Source organism: Aquarana catesbeiana, linkage group LG02 (assembly GCF_042186555.1).
Source record: "Aquarana catesbeiana isolate 2022-GZ linkage group LG02, ASM4218655v1, whole genome shotgun sequence".
In the NCBI taxonomy this organism is placed as follows: Eukaryota; Metazoa; Chordata; class Amphibia; order Anura; family Ranidae; genus Aquarana; species Aquarana catesbeiana.
In genome coordinates this window covers 165,353,739-165,373,930 of record NC_133325.1, presented here as the reverse complement: position 1 = coordinate 165,373,930, position 20,192 = coordinate 165,353,739, and the positions used below count along the sequence as shown (strand labels likewise).

The following is a 20,192-nucleotide window of genomic DNA, read 5'->3' as shown; positions in this document are numbered from 1 at the left end:
AAAGTTATATAGTTCACAAACTATGGTGTATATCTCTGAAAATTGATCAATCCTGATTTATTCACTGGCTATCTAATTTCTTGAGACCCAAAAATGCCAGGACAGTACAAATATCCCCCAAATTACCCCTTTTTGGAAAGTAGACAGTCTAAGGTATTCAGTAAGAGGCATGGAGAGTTTTTTGAAAGGTGTAATTTTGTTTGTCAATTTTTGGAGAATGAAGAAACTCAAAAAAAATTTTTCTCATAAATCTTTCTTACGTGTCCTCGTATAACTGGTGTCGCAGTGATCAGGGACAGTATAATTTTTTTTTTTTTTTTTTTTTAACACACTGTGACCAGAGCAATTCGATGTTACCATAGGAACACTGTAGAGGTGATCAGGATTTTTTTTTTTCTTACACATTATCATTGCTTATACCAGTGAATTTCACTGTTATAAACAACAAATTTTACTGAATGAAATTGATTCACTTAGTGTTTACTATTGTGGTTATCTCCGATTGCCCACAGCTAATCACATGGTACGGATTGACTGTGAATGGCCCTGTCTGTGCCATGTGATCACTGTGACCAATCACAGAGATCAACACAGCAGTACACAATGGATGGCATGAATGAAAGCCATACATTGTGTACAATTGTCATGTAATATGCTGTGATTGGCCACAGCGATCACATGGTACCAGCAGCGGCTGGTACACTGATCAATCATCAGGTAGGACACAGCGGGTGACAGATCATGCTGCAGCACAGTCCATGGGGTGCATTAAGCGTGTTCCGGGAGGACGTCATATGAACTGGTTAAAATTAAGCTTTGGGAAAATAAACCTTTGTCCTTGCAATGGGTCCCCACTGCAAGTACTAACTGTACATTTTGCCTAGTGGATGATGGCATACTTACAGCGTATACACTTATGCAAATTCAGTCTGTTCAGCAGAAACCATCCAAATTTCAATGTGTGTGTATCCCTCTGTTCAACAGAAGCCGATTGTTAGACCGGTTTCTGACGAATGGTCCTGCTGAAAAACAAGCATTTGATCAGTGGATGCAGCCAATGACTGCAGCGATGATCTGTGTATTCCGACGGGAAAGGGGGGAGTCCTGCTGTCAGAATACACAAGCACAGCAGGTGAGACTTTCACACTCACATCACTTGTGTGGATGCAGGAATCTGTCCCTTTTTTTTTTTTTTTTAAATTGTTCAACACGCTGGTTGAGTGAAAAAAAACAAAAAACTGTCTGTGTATACACAGTTTTATTCTTCCTTCACACAGGCGTCCTCCTCTTCATGCCACCGGTCCCCAGAAGCCCCCTCCCTTCACTGTCTAACTAGTAATTCTGATGCCATGCCCTACAATCTGTTAATGCAAAAGAGTTGCATTAACCCAGGTGCATCAATCCCATTGAGGAGTTATTGACCACAGGGAAAAAAAGCCCTAAGGCTCCATTCACATCTGTGAACATGTAAAAAATGCATGTTGGGCTTGCGGTGTCATTGCCATTAATTGTTAATGGTACTCCAAACCTACAACAAGCACTATGTACAAAAGAGGTGCAGAATCTTCTTTGGCGCATTTGTGTGCGTAGGGAAGCCCGTTCAAATGAATGGGCGGCCCTAAATGTGTCGTGAAAATGCAAAAAAAAAACATGATTATGTGAATGGGGTCTAAAGGATAAAAGCAGTGTACTTGTCCTTTTAATGGCTTGGATATTTGCAAAATTGGGTTCGGCCTGCCCCTAAGAGGACGTCACGAATGATGAAACGCATCGGAATTGGTCTGATACTGACGACATCATGCACGCTGTGCTGACACTCACGGCTTTGCATGTCTATGAGCTGACAATCTGCTGGAATTTGTTTTGCCTTGTATGCTTACAAGTTGTTCTAAAGTACCTTTTACAACTTTTAATAAGAGGGAAGGTTAAGACAGGCTTCACTATGCTGGCTTGTTCTTTTATTCTTTGTTGTATCCGGAGCTAATACCGAGTGGCCATTGCTTGCCCCTGATGCTGGTTTTTTTTTATGGTGTATCACGTGCATTTATGACCATTCTAATTTTTGGTCCACCATATTTAAGAGGCATACACTGATTGTTGGACTTTCTCACATATGTGTTTCATATATTCTCAATACCTTTTTTTTTTTATGTAGCAGTGCACAGTATATGTGTATATACTTTAGTAAATCAAACCCAGTGTATTTTAATGTTTACAGCTATAACTGCAAAAGGGTCAGCCTGAAGTGATCTAGGAGGACTTCATTTTCTGACTAAAGTTCCACTTTAAACTATTACATGGTTACATAGTAGCTTTATAGTAATTTATATTAAAAATATTAAAATTGCAAACTTGCTTTTCTGTTTTAATCTTTCTTTTTATAATAAATATATAGTTGTAACAATTCCAGCTACTTTTAAATTATTATTTTTTTTTTTTATTTTAGGGTCCCAAATGCTGCTCAGACCTGGCCATATCATTCCACCATTTGGATGCAGAACTCATACACACCTTAGAATACTTCACCTACCACTTGAGAGCGTATGGATACCAGTATCGTTACCAGCCCCAGTGGCCGGCTCTCACTGACAGACTGCATATTAACACCAAGAATCCTATAAATATAAAAACGAATTTAACTGAGTCTTCTGCTGTAAAGAATATTGGAACAGGTACTTAAAGAGGAAGTAAACTCTCCCCCTCAGATGCTGTTTTTAAAATAAACCAGTATAATAAAGTATTACAACGTATTCTACGGTATAATAACCCCCATTCGCATGTTTCTTACTTTTTTCCAGCAGTTTTAAAATCCGTGCTTCCTGGTATAAGCCAGCTCCATTTTAAGTATGGTATTCTCAGTCTGCATTGTAATATACTTCCGCCCTCTCTTCTATTCCTAGCTGTAATCTCGCGCATGCACAATGCTTCCTTAGCCAAGCTTCGTTCTAGCTCCGGGATTAGCAACCGTGTCCCGCCTATCGCAGCAGGCCTGTTCTGACTAGGGTTGCACCGATACTAGTATCGGTATCAGGGCCGATACAGAGTATTTGCACAAATATCGGTACTCGTGCAAATGCACCGATACCTGAAACCGATACTTTCAGGCTTGGCTCTTTGAGCTGTCAGTGGGGATGAACAAATGTTCCTCTGTTTAACCCCTTATTAACCCTTAATTTACTCTAATCAACCTTAATTGACTCCTTATTCTCCTCCATTTAATTATTATTTTCCTGCTTTTTTTTTCACATCTATTTTATAAACAATTAAAACTTTTTTTTTTGTTTGCTTTGTTAGTGAATATTTTCATGCATATATATTAGCATATATTTACACATTTCACATTAAAAAAAGCGCAAAATTAAAAAAAAAAAAAAAAAAAAAAAAAATTTCACTTGTAAATGACTTTTCAATGCTTTGTACCATTGCTGACAGTTGATGTGTAAACAAAACCGTTGTGGTAGGTATCGGTAATTGGTATCGGCGAGTACTAAAAAATAAAAAGTATCGTGCATCCCTAGTTCTGACGATTAAGGTCACTTGGATCTCAGACACTTCTGAATGGGACTAAAATCTTGCAGTAATCTCGCCGCAGTGCCGCAGAGAGGGGAAATGAAGTAGACGGCATACTTATTAATAGACTAACGGCACAAAGAGCATGCCATGAATCGGAAAATATGCACGAGTGACGTCAATAAATAGAACAGGACAGATTACAAACAAACGAAGGAGGTATAGTGACATCTACACACAGCGATTTTCAGTGTATTCTTTGATGATTAATATGTGCTAAAGTTATCTGGGAGGGTTTACAACCACTTTAAAGCACAGAACGAGCTGCTGCTAATTTATTTAGGGTTCCAAAATGTGGACCTTCTAGGTCTTTCCTCTTTACTGTATACTCTGTTTGATGTTTCACACCAGTGCTCTAAATAATAGATATAAAATTGAAAGACAAGTTTCCTCTAGATTTCAGACAGGACAGATAGCAGGTAAGGTATCACACGAGTATGAAAAAGTATACATTTTAATAGTTTAAATTAAGAGTAGAGACATGAATATACAAAACATAGGGTAAATCTGGATGCTAGTATATACAAAACACAGATATCACAATCAGTAACCACACTTGATCTGTTGACATGCAGGTAGATACAACATAAGTACCCGACGCTTTTTAAAACTGTAATGATTACTCTCTCTTCTTCAGGGGTGTACGCGGTTACAGCAGGACGTGTTAAACGCCTGCAATTGATAGAAAAGTATAAGTAAATATACAGTGGATATAATGCAACATCATAGCAAACATACATATTATCACACTATTTCTTATTCAATATCATAGTTTATGAACACAGATTAAATATATATGCTGTGATACCAGTAAATAAGTGTAATGCACACTCTATCAGTATAGATACAAAAATGCATACATTACCATTAAATACAAGGTTTATCCTAAATAACAAATAAAAGTGAAATAATATAAATAGATAACTTAAAATTAATTGTGTCTTAAATAACCAGTGAATAGTGAGACAATTTAAAAAAAAATTATATATAAAATGCACAACTTAATCCAGAGTGCTCCTATGCATGGTTGTACTCAAAATTCATATGTTAATAATATGTGAATTGATCATAAATCGAAAGTGCTCATGTGCATAAGTGATATACAACTGTATCACTGGCAATCCTGCCAAAAAAAGTCTATATAACTCAAAACTAAGTGGATTGTTCATAAATCAAAGTGCTCATGTGCATATATGTGGTATCCAAATGCGTCACTGATGACCGCGGTGTGAAAAGTCCATATATCTCAAGCAATTCGGAAGGTGGTGAAACATGCTATAGGAAACATGCTATAGTGTTATCACTCAGGTGCTCCCCTTAGGTAGTGAACGCTCACCTTAGAGTGTGCGACTTTGCAATTAAGCTCAGTCAATGTGAACCACCACTGGGCTCTTTCATGGTACCGAAATCCTGGACTCCTCAGTATTACCCTCCGCAGTATATGGAAATAAGAGCACTTGATAGTGTAATAAAGTTTTAAAACGTTTATTAAACAAAGCAAATCCTCTTAAGGTGTACTCACACAGAACAGGTGCGCAAGTGCACCACTTTATGATAAGCGTGAATGGGTATATACTGGACTGGTATCGGGATGTATGAGCCTCCTCAGCAGACAAACTGCCTATCGTGCTGTCCTCTCCCCTCCCCAACGCGTGTTCGATACAGGGATGACTTATCTTCTTCACCGGACTTTTTCTGGATCACGTGACCACTGTCTGCGCCGCGGGAGGGTGACGCCAGACGGCGCAGCCTGTACGCTCAGACTGGCTCTCCTAGCCGACATTCTGGATGTGACTGTCACGTCCAGTGGCGACGATTATCGTTTATGCCTGGACTTTCTCCATCTCCACTGACTAGCGTGCTTGGAGGTGCTGTCCGCGTGCCACCGTCCCGGGGGACGCCCTCCAAGCCCTGCCCCTCTATGTGTGTGTGCTTGATTGGCCCCTTGGCAATCAAGTACACACATAAAAGCTGTGTGTATGCCAGCCAGTCCCTTATGCTGCTCTGGCGGAGTGACTGGGGGCCTTTTCAGCTTCCATTAAACACACACCAGGTAAACTAGCTTCTGCCTTGATCTAATTTTTACTCTGTTCTTTCCCACTGGACTTTAAACTCCAGTGTCTGAATATTACAATCAAATACTGTTTTTGGACTTTTATTGCAACATATAGTTCTATTCAGCATCCTTCCCTGGATCTCTCCTGTTTCTATATTAGATTGCAGGCCATTTGTTCGGCCATCTGCTGGCTTTTTCAAGTTCCTTGGTGTATATTGTGGTTTATGCAGCATAAGTAGGTCCTCCTCCTCCTTGCCCCAGTATTGGGTCTCTGGCTGGTCAGGTACATGCACAATTTTCATCTTACTTTATTGCGCTTTATTTTATTTTACTTTATAGGTATATCTGTATATACATAATATAGTGCCATAAGTATGTCACATATGCCTTTGTTGCTATATCTAATACATTTATTAAAGTATATAGTATACATATTTCTGTTAACTACGCCCTTATACAAGGTTTACTCTTTTGAGTTTTCCTGTGTTATATACAAGTCTGGTTCACATATCAGATGTATAATTTCCTTTTTTTGCTTCTAGCGACCACAGTCGCTTGGGAATACATAGAGGGCAACCCATCAGAGGGCCATGCCAGGGCATCCTCTGTGAGGGACCAATTCCCCTTTCTTGGGCCCACATGCACGTTGGACGGTGTTCTTGTCTTACCGGACGTGAACGAGTTAACAGCTACAGCATGTTTTAATAACCTTCTTATTTGGATGCAAGATATTTTAAACAGTTACACAGTTTGCACGGTCAGTGTGTTCATAAACTATGATATTGAATAAGAAATAGTGTGATAATATGTACGTTTGCTATGATGTTGCATTATATCCACTGTATATTTACTTATACTTTTCTATCAATTGCAGATGTTTAACACGTACTGCTGTAACCGCGTACACCCCTGAAGAAAAAAGAGTAATCATTACAGCCTTGAAACGCGTTGGGTACTTCTGTTGTATCTACCTGCATTTCAACAGATCAAGTGTGGTTACTGATTGTGATATGTAACTGTGTTTTGTATATACTAGCATCCAGATTTACCCTATGTTTTGTATATTCATGTGTCTACACTTTTAATTTAAACTATTAAAATGTATACTTTTTCATACTCGTGTGATACCTTACCTGCTATCTGTTCCGTCTGAAAGTCCCATCTAGAGGAGGAGGGGGGAACGAGGGGGGGGACAAGTGCGCAAAACCAAAGTGAAATCATCTAGAGGAAACTTGTCTTTCAATTTTGCATTCTAGGGATGTGGGTCAGTGCAGTTCTTCTTTGTGACAACTAGCACTTTATTCAAACTATTTCTATATAATAGATATGTACCCTGTTAACCTGCAGCGGGATTTACACTACCCAGATGTACTCCGTGTGGATTATATGTAGATTTTTGTATACAATAAACTGTGTTCAAAGTATCTGTTCTTATTATTTAACCATGGACATCTAAACTGTGTAAAAGACTTAACAATGGTCACTGTAGTAAGTACAAACCAGTAAAAGCTGAAATATCTGGCTTTGGAACACAATAAAGAATTCAGGGTTTTGATTAACAATGTGTATTTAAGGATACATTAAAATTGCAGTTTGGCGTGCCGGCCACCAGCAGGAATCAGTAGACCACCAGCTGTCAGATTTATACTACAAATCATTGGTTGGCTCCACTGCTGTTCAAATGTAACTACTCGTCTGAGGCATGTTATTTCTTTGTTATGTAAAAGAATAAGGTGATTTTATAAACGTTCACGCCCCCAGCCCCCCCCCCCCACTATATTCTTGGACAATCAACACCTTCATTAACACCTTCCATGGTGATTGAATTATCCTGACGGAGTTACCTATGTATCTAAAATGCAGTGGTATGTTCCTGACACTTATTAGAACTGAAGAAGCAGCTTAAAAATGTGGCAAAACCTCTTCATCACTATAGACAACTTATTTTATGGGGAAAAAACCCAAAGGAGCCACTTAAAATGTCTAGTTCTTGTTCTTGTTCCACAGCTCTGCAAACTACTTTGTATTCTCTACATCTATAGCTTCAGCCCAACCAGGTGTGTCAGACACTTGTGCATATACATACCTATATATGCAGGGGTCCCTGCAGGAAGGAGGGAGGGCAGGGGTGACCCCTGGCTGGAGAGAGGGCAGGGGTGACCGCTGGCAGGACAATCACCAGCTACACAGTGCAGTGCACGTAGCTGTGTGAGAGAATTGGATTTCATCTTTGTGCTGTGTAAGTAAGAGCCGAGGAGGAGATCTTGCTGCCTGTGCTCAGGCTGTGCATGCACAGTGAAGGGATGGGAGACAGCAGGGCACAGCGACAGGTGTGGACTGGGAAGCTTTGGGGGGGCAGCCCATCCCAACACCCCTCCTACCTAGATTCAACCATGGTACAGCAGCAGGCAAGAAAGAAAATAGAAGCACAAATACAGCTCTCGTATAATGCTGGGAAAGCGCGCTCGTTTATCTCTCCAAGTAACACAGATGAGCCAAGCATATTTATAGATGCTGGTATCACCTTGAGCTCAGTATAATCCTGAAGAGAAATGGCCAGGCTGCCTTTTTTTTATACTAAACACATGGATAATAAAAGAGCATGGTGGCTTCAGAATCAGCCAATCAGACACTTGTATTCATTCAAAAGAACAAATAACACACATGTATATATTTAAATAGAAATGCAATAGTGACGTGTTCAAACGGTCATATGCAAAACCATATGGCAAGCACATGGTTCTGAACACGATTGTATGCACATTCCCACTGCTACCAATGATGCGAGCCATACTAAATTATGGCCCAGTCGGGCATAACTCTGTATTGTTATACTATGGTTCCCATGTACGCAGAACTGCCTACTTAGGAGTATAAATGCGATCGCCATGGAGTGGCCAGTTCCCTGGTGAGGCATAAACAAAACGGATCTGCTGTGTCCACGGGAGGGTTTCCGCATCCAATGGTCTTCTACCAGCGTCTGTATGTGCGAATACCCTCGCATGAGCGTATTATAGCAAAATAGACACTGGGGGGCATCTGACAACATACATTAATAAAAATTTCCACAACAATCCCCAAACACAGTAATACGTATGCACTGGAAAATGTAGTGGCAAAATGTATTGCAACAGGTGTATAGTACCCTCCTCTGGATAGGTTGCAAGGTAAATTTAGTTTTTGGCCCCATTGCAGTAATAGAGCAGTGATTGATTGTGTTTGATTACTCCCACCTGTCTCTGAAAGAATTTTCCAGGGCATGGGACCAAGAGATTCAAATGATCAGTGGAATATTTATCATGCCCCAGCCAATCCCTGGAAGTAGGCATCCAGAAGGTGGCTGGGTAGGTGATAAATGTGAAGGAGGCCTGAGCAGAGGCTTCTTCTTCCTCTAGGAAGGGTTTCAATTGTCAGAAAAGAAGCTGCAGTCTAGGCCACGGCAGCTGCTGAAGATAATCTGAGTGTTACATTTGCTGAAGGGCACTGCTCTGAACTGAAGCCCTTGGTTTTGAGACTATGCCTGTTATCTTTCTCAGTAAGGATCTACCTCTGGCTGCTGAGTGGCAAAGAGCTCCCAGCTGTCCCTGATTTGAAACAAACTCCCTCTTTTCCACCTCATTTGTCCCTCATTTTGGTTTGATCTATATAGTTGTATATAGTTTATATACAGCTATCTATATAGTTGTATATAAAATGCACTATTTGTCTTTCAAAAAGTCTTTCCAAGCGCTAAACCTTTCATCCAAATTCTAAATTGCTGCATTCGTAAATTACAAAAGCCAATATAAAGGAACAGCAGTGGTAAAAAAAGCACATGTAGGTTTTAACTAATCTTCCTTCCTTCCTTCCTTTTTTTTTTAATAAATAAATATATATATATTTTTTTTTCTCTCAAGGGAGCGTGGCAGGGGGTGTGTTATATGCCAACAAAAACAGTGGCAGGTGGTGCTCAATATTTTGGGGGAGGGGGGTGGCAAACACCCCCCCCTCTCAGCGATAGAGGGACGGGAAGGCGGCCTTACCTTTAGTAGATGACGAGGGGTAGGGCTGCTGCTCCTCGCTCCAGCCAAGGGAAGACCTGGGGCTTCTCCTTCCGGCCAAACAGGAAGTGGGTCCTGAAAACTGATTGGCCGGGAGTCCTAATTGGCTCTCAGGACCCACTTCCTGATTGGTCGGGAGGAGAATCAAGAAGACAATAGAGAAAATTCGCTATTGTCACACAACTGGGTGGGCTCAGGGCGCAGTGCACTGTGCCACGAGCCCACCCCTTTTTAAAGACAATTAGAGCCTCAGGCTCTAATCATGTGCTTCCAAAAAAAAAACCCATTGAAATCCATGCATCTGGTATGGGGATTAGGGGGACAGATGCATGAATTTGGGGGGTGGCGCACCTGCACCCTACATTACAGGCCGCCACTGCTCAAAAAGTTGGGAGGTATGCTGGGGACTGTCAGTTGTGCAAGCACCAGAAGCAAACCAAGACCCAGAGGTTGCTATATGGACTGCTGCTGTAGGGTCTTAGATATACTGTCCATTCTCTGCTACCTCCAGAAAAGCTGTCTTTAAAAACATTAGAAGACAAGTCTGTCATCCTATCATTGTTATGGAGTATCCTGTGATCCTAAGCTCCTCTCCTGCTCAAGTTCTTCACCTATAAATACTAAAGACATGAGCCTGAATTGTCAGCGTGCATGGGACTGTGCTTATGTGACTGGTTGCCTTTGTACTATTTGGGCATATTCTCTATTCAGACTGACACCTTTTCCGATACAGGGCCATTTTTTTTTCTTCCAATGACACCACTGATGCTGGTGCATTTTTTTCCCTTCCATTGCACCACCAATATGGCTATTAACCCCACCCTACCCCTACTCAAACTGAGATAGGGGAGACATTTGGAATTTTCGCCTTTGGCACCTTGTCCCTTCACTAAAAGTATTTATTTTAGTTCAAGTGTTATACTATTTTCTTGGCCTGAAAATATTTGCAGCTTGTTATCTTGTGTAAATTAGTAAAAAAAAAAAACCCAGATGAGCTCACATCACTGACCTCCCTTGAACAAGGGAGTTCAAGAAAGTACATTCTCTGCCAGATACCGTATAGCATACTTTAACTAAAGTAGCACAGCATAGGAATCAGAAGAGGAATAAGTGACAGCTACATCAGTCGATAATGAGCAAGGGATATGACTGAGCCCTGACTTTTCCATTTTTTTAGAATAAATCAAAACAAAAATACAATAAACAGTTTAACACTTTATTTTATAAATCTTATATTACATCATCTTGTATCTGCAAAATAAACCTGGAAATAAAACACATACACAACTTTTATTTTGTTCTTTTTGAATCTGGTCATTTGATGGAAATTTTGAAAAGGACAAGGTGTTTCTGCAATGCCAACACTGGCCATTGTACTCGCCACTGAAAGAAAACATGTTTTTGATTATGAATCATAGTTGGCAATCGCCTAATGGCAGCTGTAAGCTGGAGAAAATTGACTTGGTTATGCTGGAGCCAAGTAGAAGGACCCATGCAGCTGGCTTGGCAGGGTTACTGGTCAGTTAAAGTGGAACTGTTGGCAAAATGTTTTATGTTAAAGGATAAGTTTACCTTTTATAAGCTAATACATGTTACACCGGTATCCAGGGTTACAGATGCAGCAGTACCCCAGTACCCATTGTGACAGTTGGCTGGGGATCTTTTCCCTGTGCCCACTGTCACATTTTTTTAAAAAAACAGCGCAGAGTTCTGTGAATAGGGGAACTACAACTACCATCATGCATTGCAGCTGACGGCTTGTAGTTCCCAATGAACTACCAGGGTGCTGATGAGTGCTCTAGGTAGTTCATTGATGCTCTGTAACTGCCTGTCCATACAAGGTACTGCAGACAGCTACATTGACAGTCTGCAGGAGCCTGAGATTGCACCTGTGATCTGGTGATCACAGGTGCAATGCTCTGCAGGGCTCTAATAAAAATAAATAAATAATTGCACAGTTTTTTACCTGCAAAAAATGTGCATTTATTATTATTTTTTTACAAAGGTGCACTTATCCTTTAAGAGGAACCTCTAGAAGTGTTAATCGTTCCTAAGCAATACTCTGAAAGATCTACCTTTGTAGCTTGAATTTCTGCTAAATAAACAGCAGAGTACTTTCTTGTATGTAAGGGTGCCAGTTCTGTGCATACAGGTTCCTAGCTGTATATCTGAAGTTTTGAGGTTTAAGACAACGATTTACTGCCTCTGACTGCCAGTCTCAGCAAATCTGGAGAGAGATTTAGTGATGTCGATAAGGTGTGCATTGGGGATTTGCATGAATTCAAACTTGGGTGGTGTTGGATTTAAATGAAACCTATACTGTCCCAAATGAAACCTATACTGAAAGAAATACAGAGGCTTCCATTACTGGCCTCTTTCTGAAAATTCTAGTTTCCTGGCTACCATGTTGATCCAATAGTTTCAATACCTTTTTAGTTATTGAGTTGCAAAAAATATGTAGACCAGAAATTAAGCCAGCACTGCTGATCTGCAAACCTTTTCTGGGTCTGTGATAATGTTAAACATACTGAGATTGTTTGTTCTGTATCACAGTCAAGTAAAATGCATTTTTGGGAGGGGAGCTCAGCAATGCAAGATCCATATTTCCTCACTACAGATTTTCTTTGAGGCCACTACGTTTTTAGCTTGACCAAAATGGACAGACTACTCAGTCCTAGGCTAATTTGTGAAGTCACTAATTTTTAGAGAAATGTATACTGTAGGTAACTCATTAAAATATAATGGGTTTATAAAGAGTGGATGGGTTACAATAGTGGTTACATAATTCTACAGAATAAAAGTGCCTTTGTGGCTACATGAAAATGCTTTAAAGCATACCTGTAGTACCTTGACCTCCACCTTGCCCCGTGTCCCAGTAGGCACTATTATTCAAATGCCAAAATTGCGTAGAAAGTCAGTACATTGGTCCACCCTGCCTTCTTTCCAAACATTGCTATTGACTTCTAAATGTGATAGGCAGTCTCATTGACCAACATAGAACAAAAGGGGGTGGGCCCATGGGCCAGTGTCCTAGGTAATGTTTGTATGCTTTTGGGTTAGCCTGAGTGCCGGGGTGCACTCAGGTGCCTGCTTTAAGCAAGGGTAAACTCTCTAGCCTAGATAATATGTTTTCCAATGTAGAACACGATGTATTTATTTGCAATGAGAATATATTAACTATGAACTTCATCATGTTTCCATATGTTTATACTGTAGCTGCATTTGTCCACCAACATTTGAGAATCTTACGGCTATCCAAATGTACACTGTACTGTGTGTTCATTATTTTCTTCCAGTGAATGGGTAAATGGGCAATGTCAGTTTTTTTCCATAGGCAGTTTTTGTTTCTATGTAATATGTTCAGCACAGAGGAATGGATTCAAGAAAGCACAACCACAGTTCCTACAAGTGTCACAGGTACAACTGGAAAGTGAAGAAGGCAGAACAGCAAACTTATATAAAAGTACGATAATGTTGACTTTCTCCAATATTTTTTTTTTTTCAGCCATTTTTTTTTTTTTTTTTTTTTTAATTTTTTGTTTCTTTTTATTTATTTTACATTTTGGCGGCATACAAAGGCAGTAATTCATGTTTGGTTGGTGGAAATGTGTTAATTACTGGTAAAACAAACCAGACTGCTTTTAACTTTGTATGTAATTCCAAAGTATTAATCCTTTTTTTTTAGTAGATGGCATGATTTACTTATATTGACATTCAAAAATAATTGGATGAAAATCGAAAAAAGAATCAAACCATAGGTCTTAATCACATTTCTATTATCCCTTAGGCAAGCAATGCTGTTAAAAGCACAAAGGAAGGTGAAATATAATTTTTTCTGTGTTATTATTTACTGACAAACAGTACTTTAAAGCTGAAATCCAGGCATTCAGCCACTTTCTAAAATGTTTTGGATTAATAGGGCTTAAGCCTAAGGAGGTGCATGCCACCTTTGTGGACTTATTTGAATTTACAATTTCCATTTTTACTCAGCGCTGGGAGCATAGCTATCACTATACTTTTGTCGCTCCAAAGCTGAACCTGCTGGTCTCAGCTCTTGCAGCTATAGGGTCATATGTATCCATCTGCCTGCCCCTACCCTCCTGCCCAATCACAGAGTGCTTTGTATTAGGTGACCCCATTCACAAAATACAAAGTCTTCTGTGAATGGGCAGCAGAAGCAAGGGGTTGACAGAGCTATTGCTGTGTGAAAAGGCAGTGTCTATTCTGTCAGAACTCCAGGATTGTAGCGATCGTTTTACTCCCGGGGTTCAGTAAAAATCTCAAGTGTAAATTAAAGAGCTATGTCCGTGAGGTGACATGCCCCTTGCTGGACTTAAGCCAGCAGATTTTAGAAAGTGGCAGAATTCCTGGAATTTGGCTTTAAATGATATAGTTTAAAAAGCATTCCTCACTACTTTAGAAAAGGTTTGGACGTAACATGGGCCCCTCAAATGAATGGATAGATTACGGTAAAAATATTTATATCCCCTTTCATGTAACTTATTTCCATTCCAAATATATGATCTTGGTTCTATTCCAAACAGGATCCCTACCCTTGGTCAACAGAAGTATTCGTAATCTGTGTTTAACCTTAACAATCAAATTAGATGCTGTAAGAATGAACTGATTACACACGCTAATTTTTCTATATTGAATACTGTGTCAAATAAAATTTTAAGGCAGAATGGAGCCCCTGAGAAGGTAGCAGCTTTGGCCCCACCATGCCATTAAATGCAATAGTAACAGAAACCCATCTGATTTGCATTTCTTGGACTGGTATAACTCGCACCATCAGACGCCAACTACCTAAATGTACGTCCTCCCTAGTGAAATAACAGGCAGACTGTAAACCATTGCGCTATCCGCATTGCTTACTGCAGAGGCATAAAGATTGAAGTCCTAGGCTCCTGCCTTTTTGACTGTGCCAAATAAATATCACACTAGACCTACCTTGAACTAGGGGCTAAAAGCATAAAACATAGTAAAGAAAACCATAAATGCCTATCAATCATGTCATCTATGTAAATGACCAAACAGATTTAAGCATCCAACAGTGGATCTCCAGTATATATTTCACACCCCCACCTCCAAACATTTACTACTGTTTCACACAAAACAATATATATGCTTTTTGGAGATTGCATTGTTAAGCTGCCATACTGCACCCAAAATGTAAAACACCCAACCAATGCCCCAGATTTCTAATAAACCAATAAATTAAATAGCTATCCCAGAAAAGTCACAAATTATACCGTTAACCATGTGCACGGCAAAACAAATTTCACTACTCTGCTTCTGGGCATCAGCTGTCTATTCATAAAGACTATATATAATTTCAAAAATCTCACATAGAAACTAGATTGCGTTAAAAAACAACACTCTTTTTGCACATACATTCAAGTGCAAAGCACCCACTGTTTTGAAGGCTTAAGGGCTGTTTTAAAAATATTGGTTCGAATTCCAATCTTTCTGATCCTTATCCCTTTGGAATTGGAGTAATTTTCACTTATTTTATATGTTAAAGGAAAATGTAGGTTTGGACCTATAGTAGATGAATATTTGTATAATTTCCTTAGAAATATACTAAGCAAATTCTTTATTACACCTTAATTTCTCTATGTTGCTAATACAATTTCTAGAAAAGTCAATATTCTAACTATTTTTTGCTGGAACATTTGGCATTCTTTGTATCTGTAGAGACCATCAGGTTCTGGGCAAGGATCTGTTACTTCCTTTCATAGATGACCATACATTTAGAGCTCAAACACAAAATGAAGGTTAAATAGAGTACTTTGGCACCAAACAGCAAATTACCAAATTTGGTCATCTTTAGGCTGCATTTATTAGTGATTTTAAGGTTTGTTTGTTTTATAAAGCCAGGCCAGACTTTCATCTCATTGAGTAGTTTTCAAAAAGTGTAGAAAGCAGCCAGAAACCACGACTAACATTTATGCTGTTGTTCCCATGGTTGTTTATTTACTTACCCCACTTCATTTGCATTCAACACCTGCCTCAACAGCAAAATCGACCAAAAAAAAGATGGTGGATCTTTGTGTGAAGGGGTTGGATTTTTTTTATTACTGACAGTTTGGCACATTCATAAAATGCTGAAGAGTATACCTCCACTACAGAGTTGCTATACAGTGGTAATATTTTAGGTATCTTGTGACTATTTATACATATATCTTTAAGGGCAGAAGCCCTGTGGGGTGAAAGCCTGGGTCAGGGCTTAGTATCATGACCATTGACACCTAAAGAAAGAATTCATCTAGCTGGCATGAAGAGGGTAGGACTGGCACGGGAGGAGAGGGGAACAAATGGCCCCACGCCCTGCTGTTTAGGCTAGTATTAGCATCTTTCAGCGTTGCACATAATTTGTCAATACAGTGTGACCGGTCAAAGCACATGGCACCTATATAGCTATTTAATTAATGCAATTGGATAATCAAATCACAGATTACACTGTTGTCCTTTCAAGACATGAACAATAATTCTCATGCGTATCCTGCATGAGGATAAGTCTTCTATCATGGTTACCTCTGTACCCTTTTTACTACAACCTACTATTAATGCCTTATGAAAATGGTCCTGCTGTATCATATTTTGGACACTCCTTAAAGCCAGAAGCGGCTAGCTTTCCATTGTATGAGCGTACGGTGCTGGAAGTAGCCACAAGCCTCACGGCTGGTAGGGCTAAAGACAGGATGGCATAAAGAAAAATATGGGACACCTCTGGAGTGGATGGAAGAAGGCATACAAGGTTTTGTGCTCACCAACCTGAAGGGCTGACCCCCAAAATGTTGATTTTGTTTTTATGGCCCCAGGGCACTATACTCTTTAGTGCGTTCTCTCTAACATAGCTAGCCATGGAAACAGAATGGTGTGTAGCTTTAAAAGTAACAACTTTGGCACACTTTGTTCAGATATGTAATAACTTCTATATACTTAATTAAGAACTGCAGAGTCTCTAAGCAATGATACAAATAATTCTAATTCATCCTCTAGATACCAACGTAGTAGTTAAGCAATGTGTAATTTGTGAAGCTTGCTGGTGTACTTCAGTACACAGAACGGCACTAAACAGAAGAGAGCTGGAGGGAAAGTACTAGAATGTAGCTCTGGCCATCATTTAGCAGAAACAAGCTAGTGCCTAGTAGCCACATTTTATACATATAACCCACACATATCATCTTTATCCAGATAAATACACAAAACACATGTGCAAAAATATTTATAATATTATCAGGCTTCTCTTCAGCTCTTTTCCATTTAGTTACAACAACTTAAATACCAAACTCTGCAAAAACGTACTTCCATACCTGGCCCAAAGAATGTCATATCAAAGCTCAAGTGAACTTTCAGTTTAAACCAGCTAAGTCTAACTCAGGTGCAACAACACAAAAATGTGTGTAAAGCATTATAGTCAATTTATTTAGAAAACTGTCATAGCCTCAGAAGCATTGGGTGGAAGCAGCAGTCTCAGAGCTAGAGCTCTCTAATGATCAGGGAGCATGGGCTTTGCTGAACGGAGAGCTCTATTACTGACTCAGCAGGGGATGTATCGAACAGCTCCAGACTGACCACTGCTTCCACGAAGAGCACAAGACTTCTTCTCTGAAGCATGTTGGCAGAGGACAGGATTTTCTACTCAGTCTGAGGCCACTTTCTAATGAAAAAAAAAAAGACTTTGAACATCGTATGGTTTTAGCGTCCTGGAATGCCTATAGCTGATTAAAACTGAATGTTCAGTTGGAATTTAAATTAAAACTTCACCAATCTGTGATGTTGTAAGAAGGGGTAGTGAAACCATCAGTTTTGTAAATAATGCAAATTTATGGGGGTTTTTTTATGCTTGTAAATGGTTTTGAACTTTCTAGTGTTTCAAAAGTGTTGCTCTCTGCAATGGGCTCTGTCTATAGCCATCAACAGAATACTTCCATCAAGTATAGCAGAACATGTTATATTTTCGTTAACCCGGATGTATATTTTTTGTGGAGCCTATCGTAATCCTACGATAGAGGATATTGTGTGTAGAGCTCAACAATGAGTCGAACAACTTTAGAATATAATAAAACCCTACAAACCTGTAACACTATTAACTGTATTTGAGCTTATGGTGTTCCATATTTTATTTGATCTCAAGATCCTGCTCCAGTAACTAGCTGACCCTGTTAATACATTTTATGAGCCAAACAGTAATTGGAGATCGATATAAGAATCCAGATTGATCATAGAACGTGGCAATCAAAATAAGGGGGTTTGCCTGTGCTCAGAATACATTATCCTGCTGTAAACATTGTCAGAAGGGAGTGTTCAAATTGATGGTTCTTTCACTAATGAAAGAATTAAGGCATTAAATACTACTATGCTGGATTACAGCAACAAGGGCAGAAAAAGCTTAAAACATTACAATATGGGAATATTATTAAGATGGCTGGCATTTCTTCAGTAACTTAATTCAAAATATACATATCCCATCCTTTATATACAGATAAATTCTTGCTTTTTTTCTTATACATTGGCACGGAAGAGCAACCAGACAAGTTTTTGACTGGCTACAAAGTCACTGATTTGAAGCCAGCTTTCTTCATGACAGTGTGGCTGGCTATACAAGGGCAGTCCGGGAATCAGTTCTTAAAATGCTAGAACAGCTGCTTTTCCTTCTCTGAATTGGGGTACTCATGGAACTTGAGGGCTCATTAGGGCATCCATGTTGAAGTAGAATGTCCACACACTCTTGATTTGCAGATTTTCTAGCATAAAAGAGCGCCGTGTGACCATTAACGTCCTTGGCCTTTACGTCAATGCCATACTGCAACAGAAAGAAGATATATTAATGGAATATAATGTATTCTGTGACAGCCATGTGGAAACCACTGCACTGAGGCAGCAGTACTGCTAACAATATGGTAGCATGCAAATCATATCAAATATAAAGTTTGCATTCATAAAAATTCAATATTTTAAGTACGCTGAGTAATTTGTACATACCCTATATAGCCAAGTGTTTGTGGACACCAGAACATCACACTTATATGAGCTTATTGGACATCAGATTTGAAAACTGTAGACATTAATAAAACCCCTCCTTCTCCTCCTTTGCAGCTATAGCCAGGTATTTGGCCAGCTGGAGGAGACAGGACAGGAGAAGCACTGGGTCCACTTCCTCCCCCACCCAGAGTGCTGGCAGCAGCCACGGTGCCCAGGGGGGTTAAGGAAACCTAATAATGCCTCCTGCCGGGGATAATGGTAGATGTAGTCCGGGAGGGAGCGCGGCTCTGTGGATGAATGCAGCTGTGAGCCATAAGACAGAGAAAACCTCTGTAAAAGGAGGAGGGGAGAAAGAGCTGTTCCTGGGCTTTGAAGAGTTGGGGCTGGCTATGCAGGGACCAGAGATGGAGAGACCTGTGAGCAGAGACTCCAGTGACAGCCTGAGGACTAGAGTGTGGGGACTGGGAACTGAAGTGCCCTGAGAGCAGAGTTGGAGAGACTGCAGACAGGCAAGTGCCCAGAACCAGGTGCACTGTGTTGCCCGGACTGGTGAGCCTGTGTGTGATGATTGCTGCTGCTAGCAGATTAGGAAAGGGAACTAATCTCTACTAGGAGCCTTAACCACTGCATCTAGATTTAAACAGACGGTGCACCGTTGTACAGATTGGGCCCCATGTGCCAGCTGATGTCGCAAATCAGGCACCAGATACTGTACAACTACATCCCAGTGGTACCTCTTTCAGGATATATACATATACCTACATCCAGGGGGATATACACAGAGTGCACTCTGGGACGCTTATTCATTTTTTTTCTTTTTGTTCTAGACCACTTGTTGCATAGGGTTATTTTTGGACTTTTTAATTACTGTTTATGCTGATCTTTTGTTTTTTATGGTTCATAGTTGATGCTGCTCTTTATGAGTGCTGCTTATACTAGGTAAATTCTGCTTAATGCTACAGTGATCTGGTTTAATAGCCATATTAGCCTAGTATTCACATCAGTTTATTTCATACAAACTTTACCTGGCCATTGATTTCTGTGCATTTTCATTTATTTTGCTTGGTGATAATACACTTATTTTATTTAATACTACATAGCCTGGTGTTTGTTTCATATATGCCATTACCATTGTGGGTAGTATACTACTAACTGAGTTCATAGGTGTTTGCAGTATTTCATTACCTAACCAGGTGTGTCAGAGGGGCCGAAGCAGTTCTTAAAGTCGTGGCAAAGAACAGAGAACCCGTCATGCTTAGTGGCTCCTCCATGGATAATTGCTACACAGTTATGACAGTCTCCATTCTTCTGAGAAGGCTTTTCACAAGATTATCAGCGTGTCTGTGAGGTCAGCACAAGAAGATCTAACTCACAATTTGAATATCATTTCATTCCAAATGTGTTTAGTAGGAACGATGTCAAGGCTCTGTGAAGGCCAATTGAGTACCTTCCCTACAAACCCATAAAAACATGTTATGGACCTGGCTTTGTGCACAGGAGCACAGTCATGCTGGAGCAGTAAAACTAAATTGTTG

General features: G+C 39.9%; 2 protein-coding genes across 7 annotated transcripts in view; one reads left to right on the top strand and one right to left on the bottom strand.

The window, feature by feature from the left end:
- Positions 1 to 7,050, top strand: part of LOC141127385 (glycoprotein-N-acetylgalactosamine 3-beta-galactosyltransferase 1-like) — a 145,161-nt gene extending 138,111 nt beyond the window's left edge. For 3 of the 4 annotated variants that reach the window (XM_073613747.1, XM_073613748.1, XM_073613745.1), the window contains 2 exons: positions 2,447 to 2,672; positions 6,501 to 7,050. In XM_073613747.1, coding sequence (XP_073469848.1) covers positions 2,447 to 2,672; positions 6,501 to 6,508 — 234 coding nt within the window. In that variant the 3' untranslated portion in view covers positions 6,509 to 7,050. Of the gene's footprint in view, positions 1 to 2,446; positions 3,376 to 6,500 lie in introns of those variants that run through there. The other variant, XM_073613746.1, reaches the window with a different exon arrangement.
- A 3,818-nt stretch (positions 7,051 to 10,868) lies between these two features.
- Positions 10,869 to 20,192, bottom strand: part of AGAP2 (ArfGAP with GTPase domain, ankyrin repeat and PH domain 2) — a 466,034-nt gene continuing 456,710 nt past the window's right edge. For all 3 annotated transcript variants that reach the window (XM_073613744.1, XM_073613742.1, XM_073613743.1), the window contains one exon: positions 10,869 to 18,478. In XM_073613744.1, the coding sequence (XP_073469845.1) occupies positions 18,272 to 18,478 (207 nt within the window). In that variant the 3' untranslated portion in view covers positions 10,869 to 18,271. The remainder of the gene's footprint in view (positions 18,479 to 20,192) is intronic.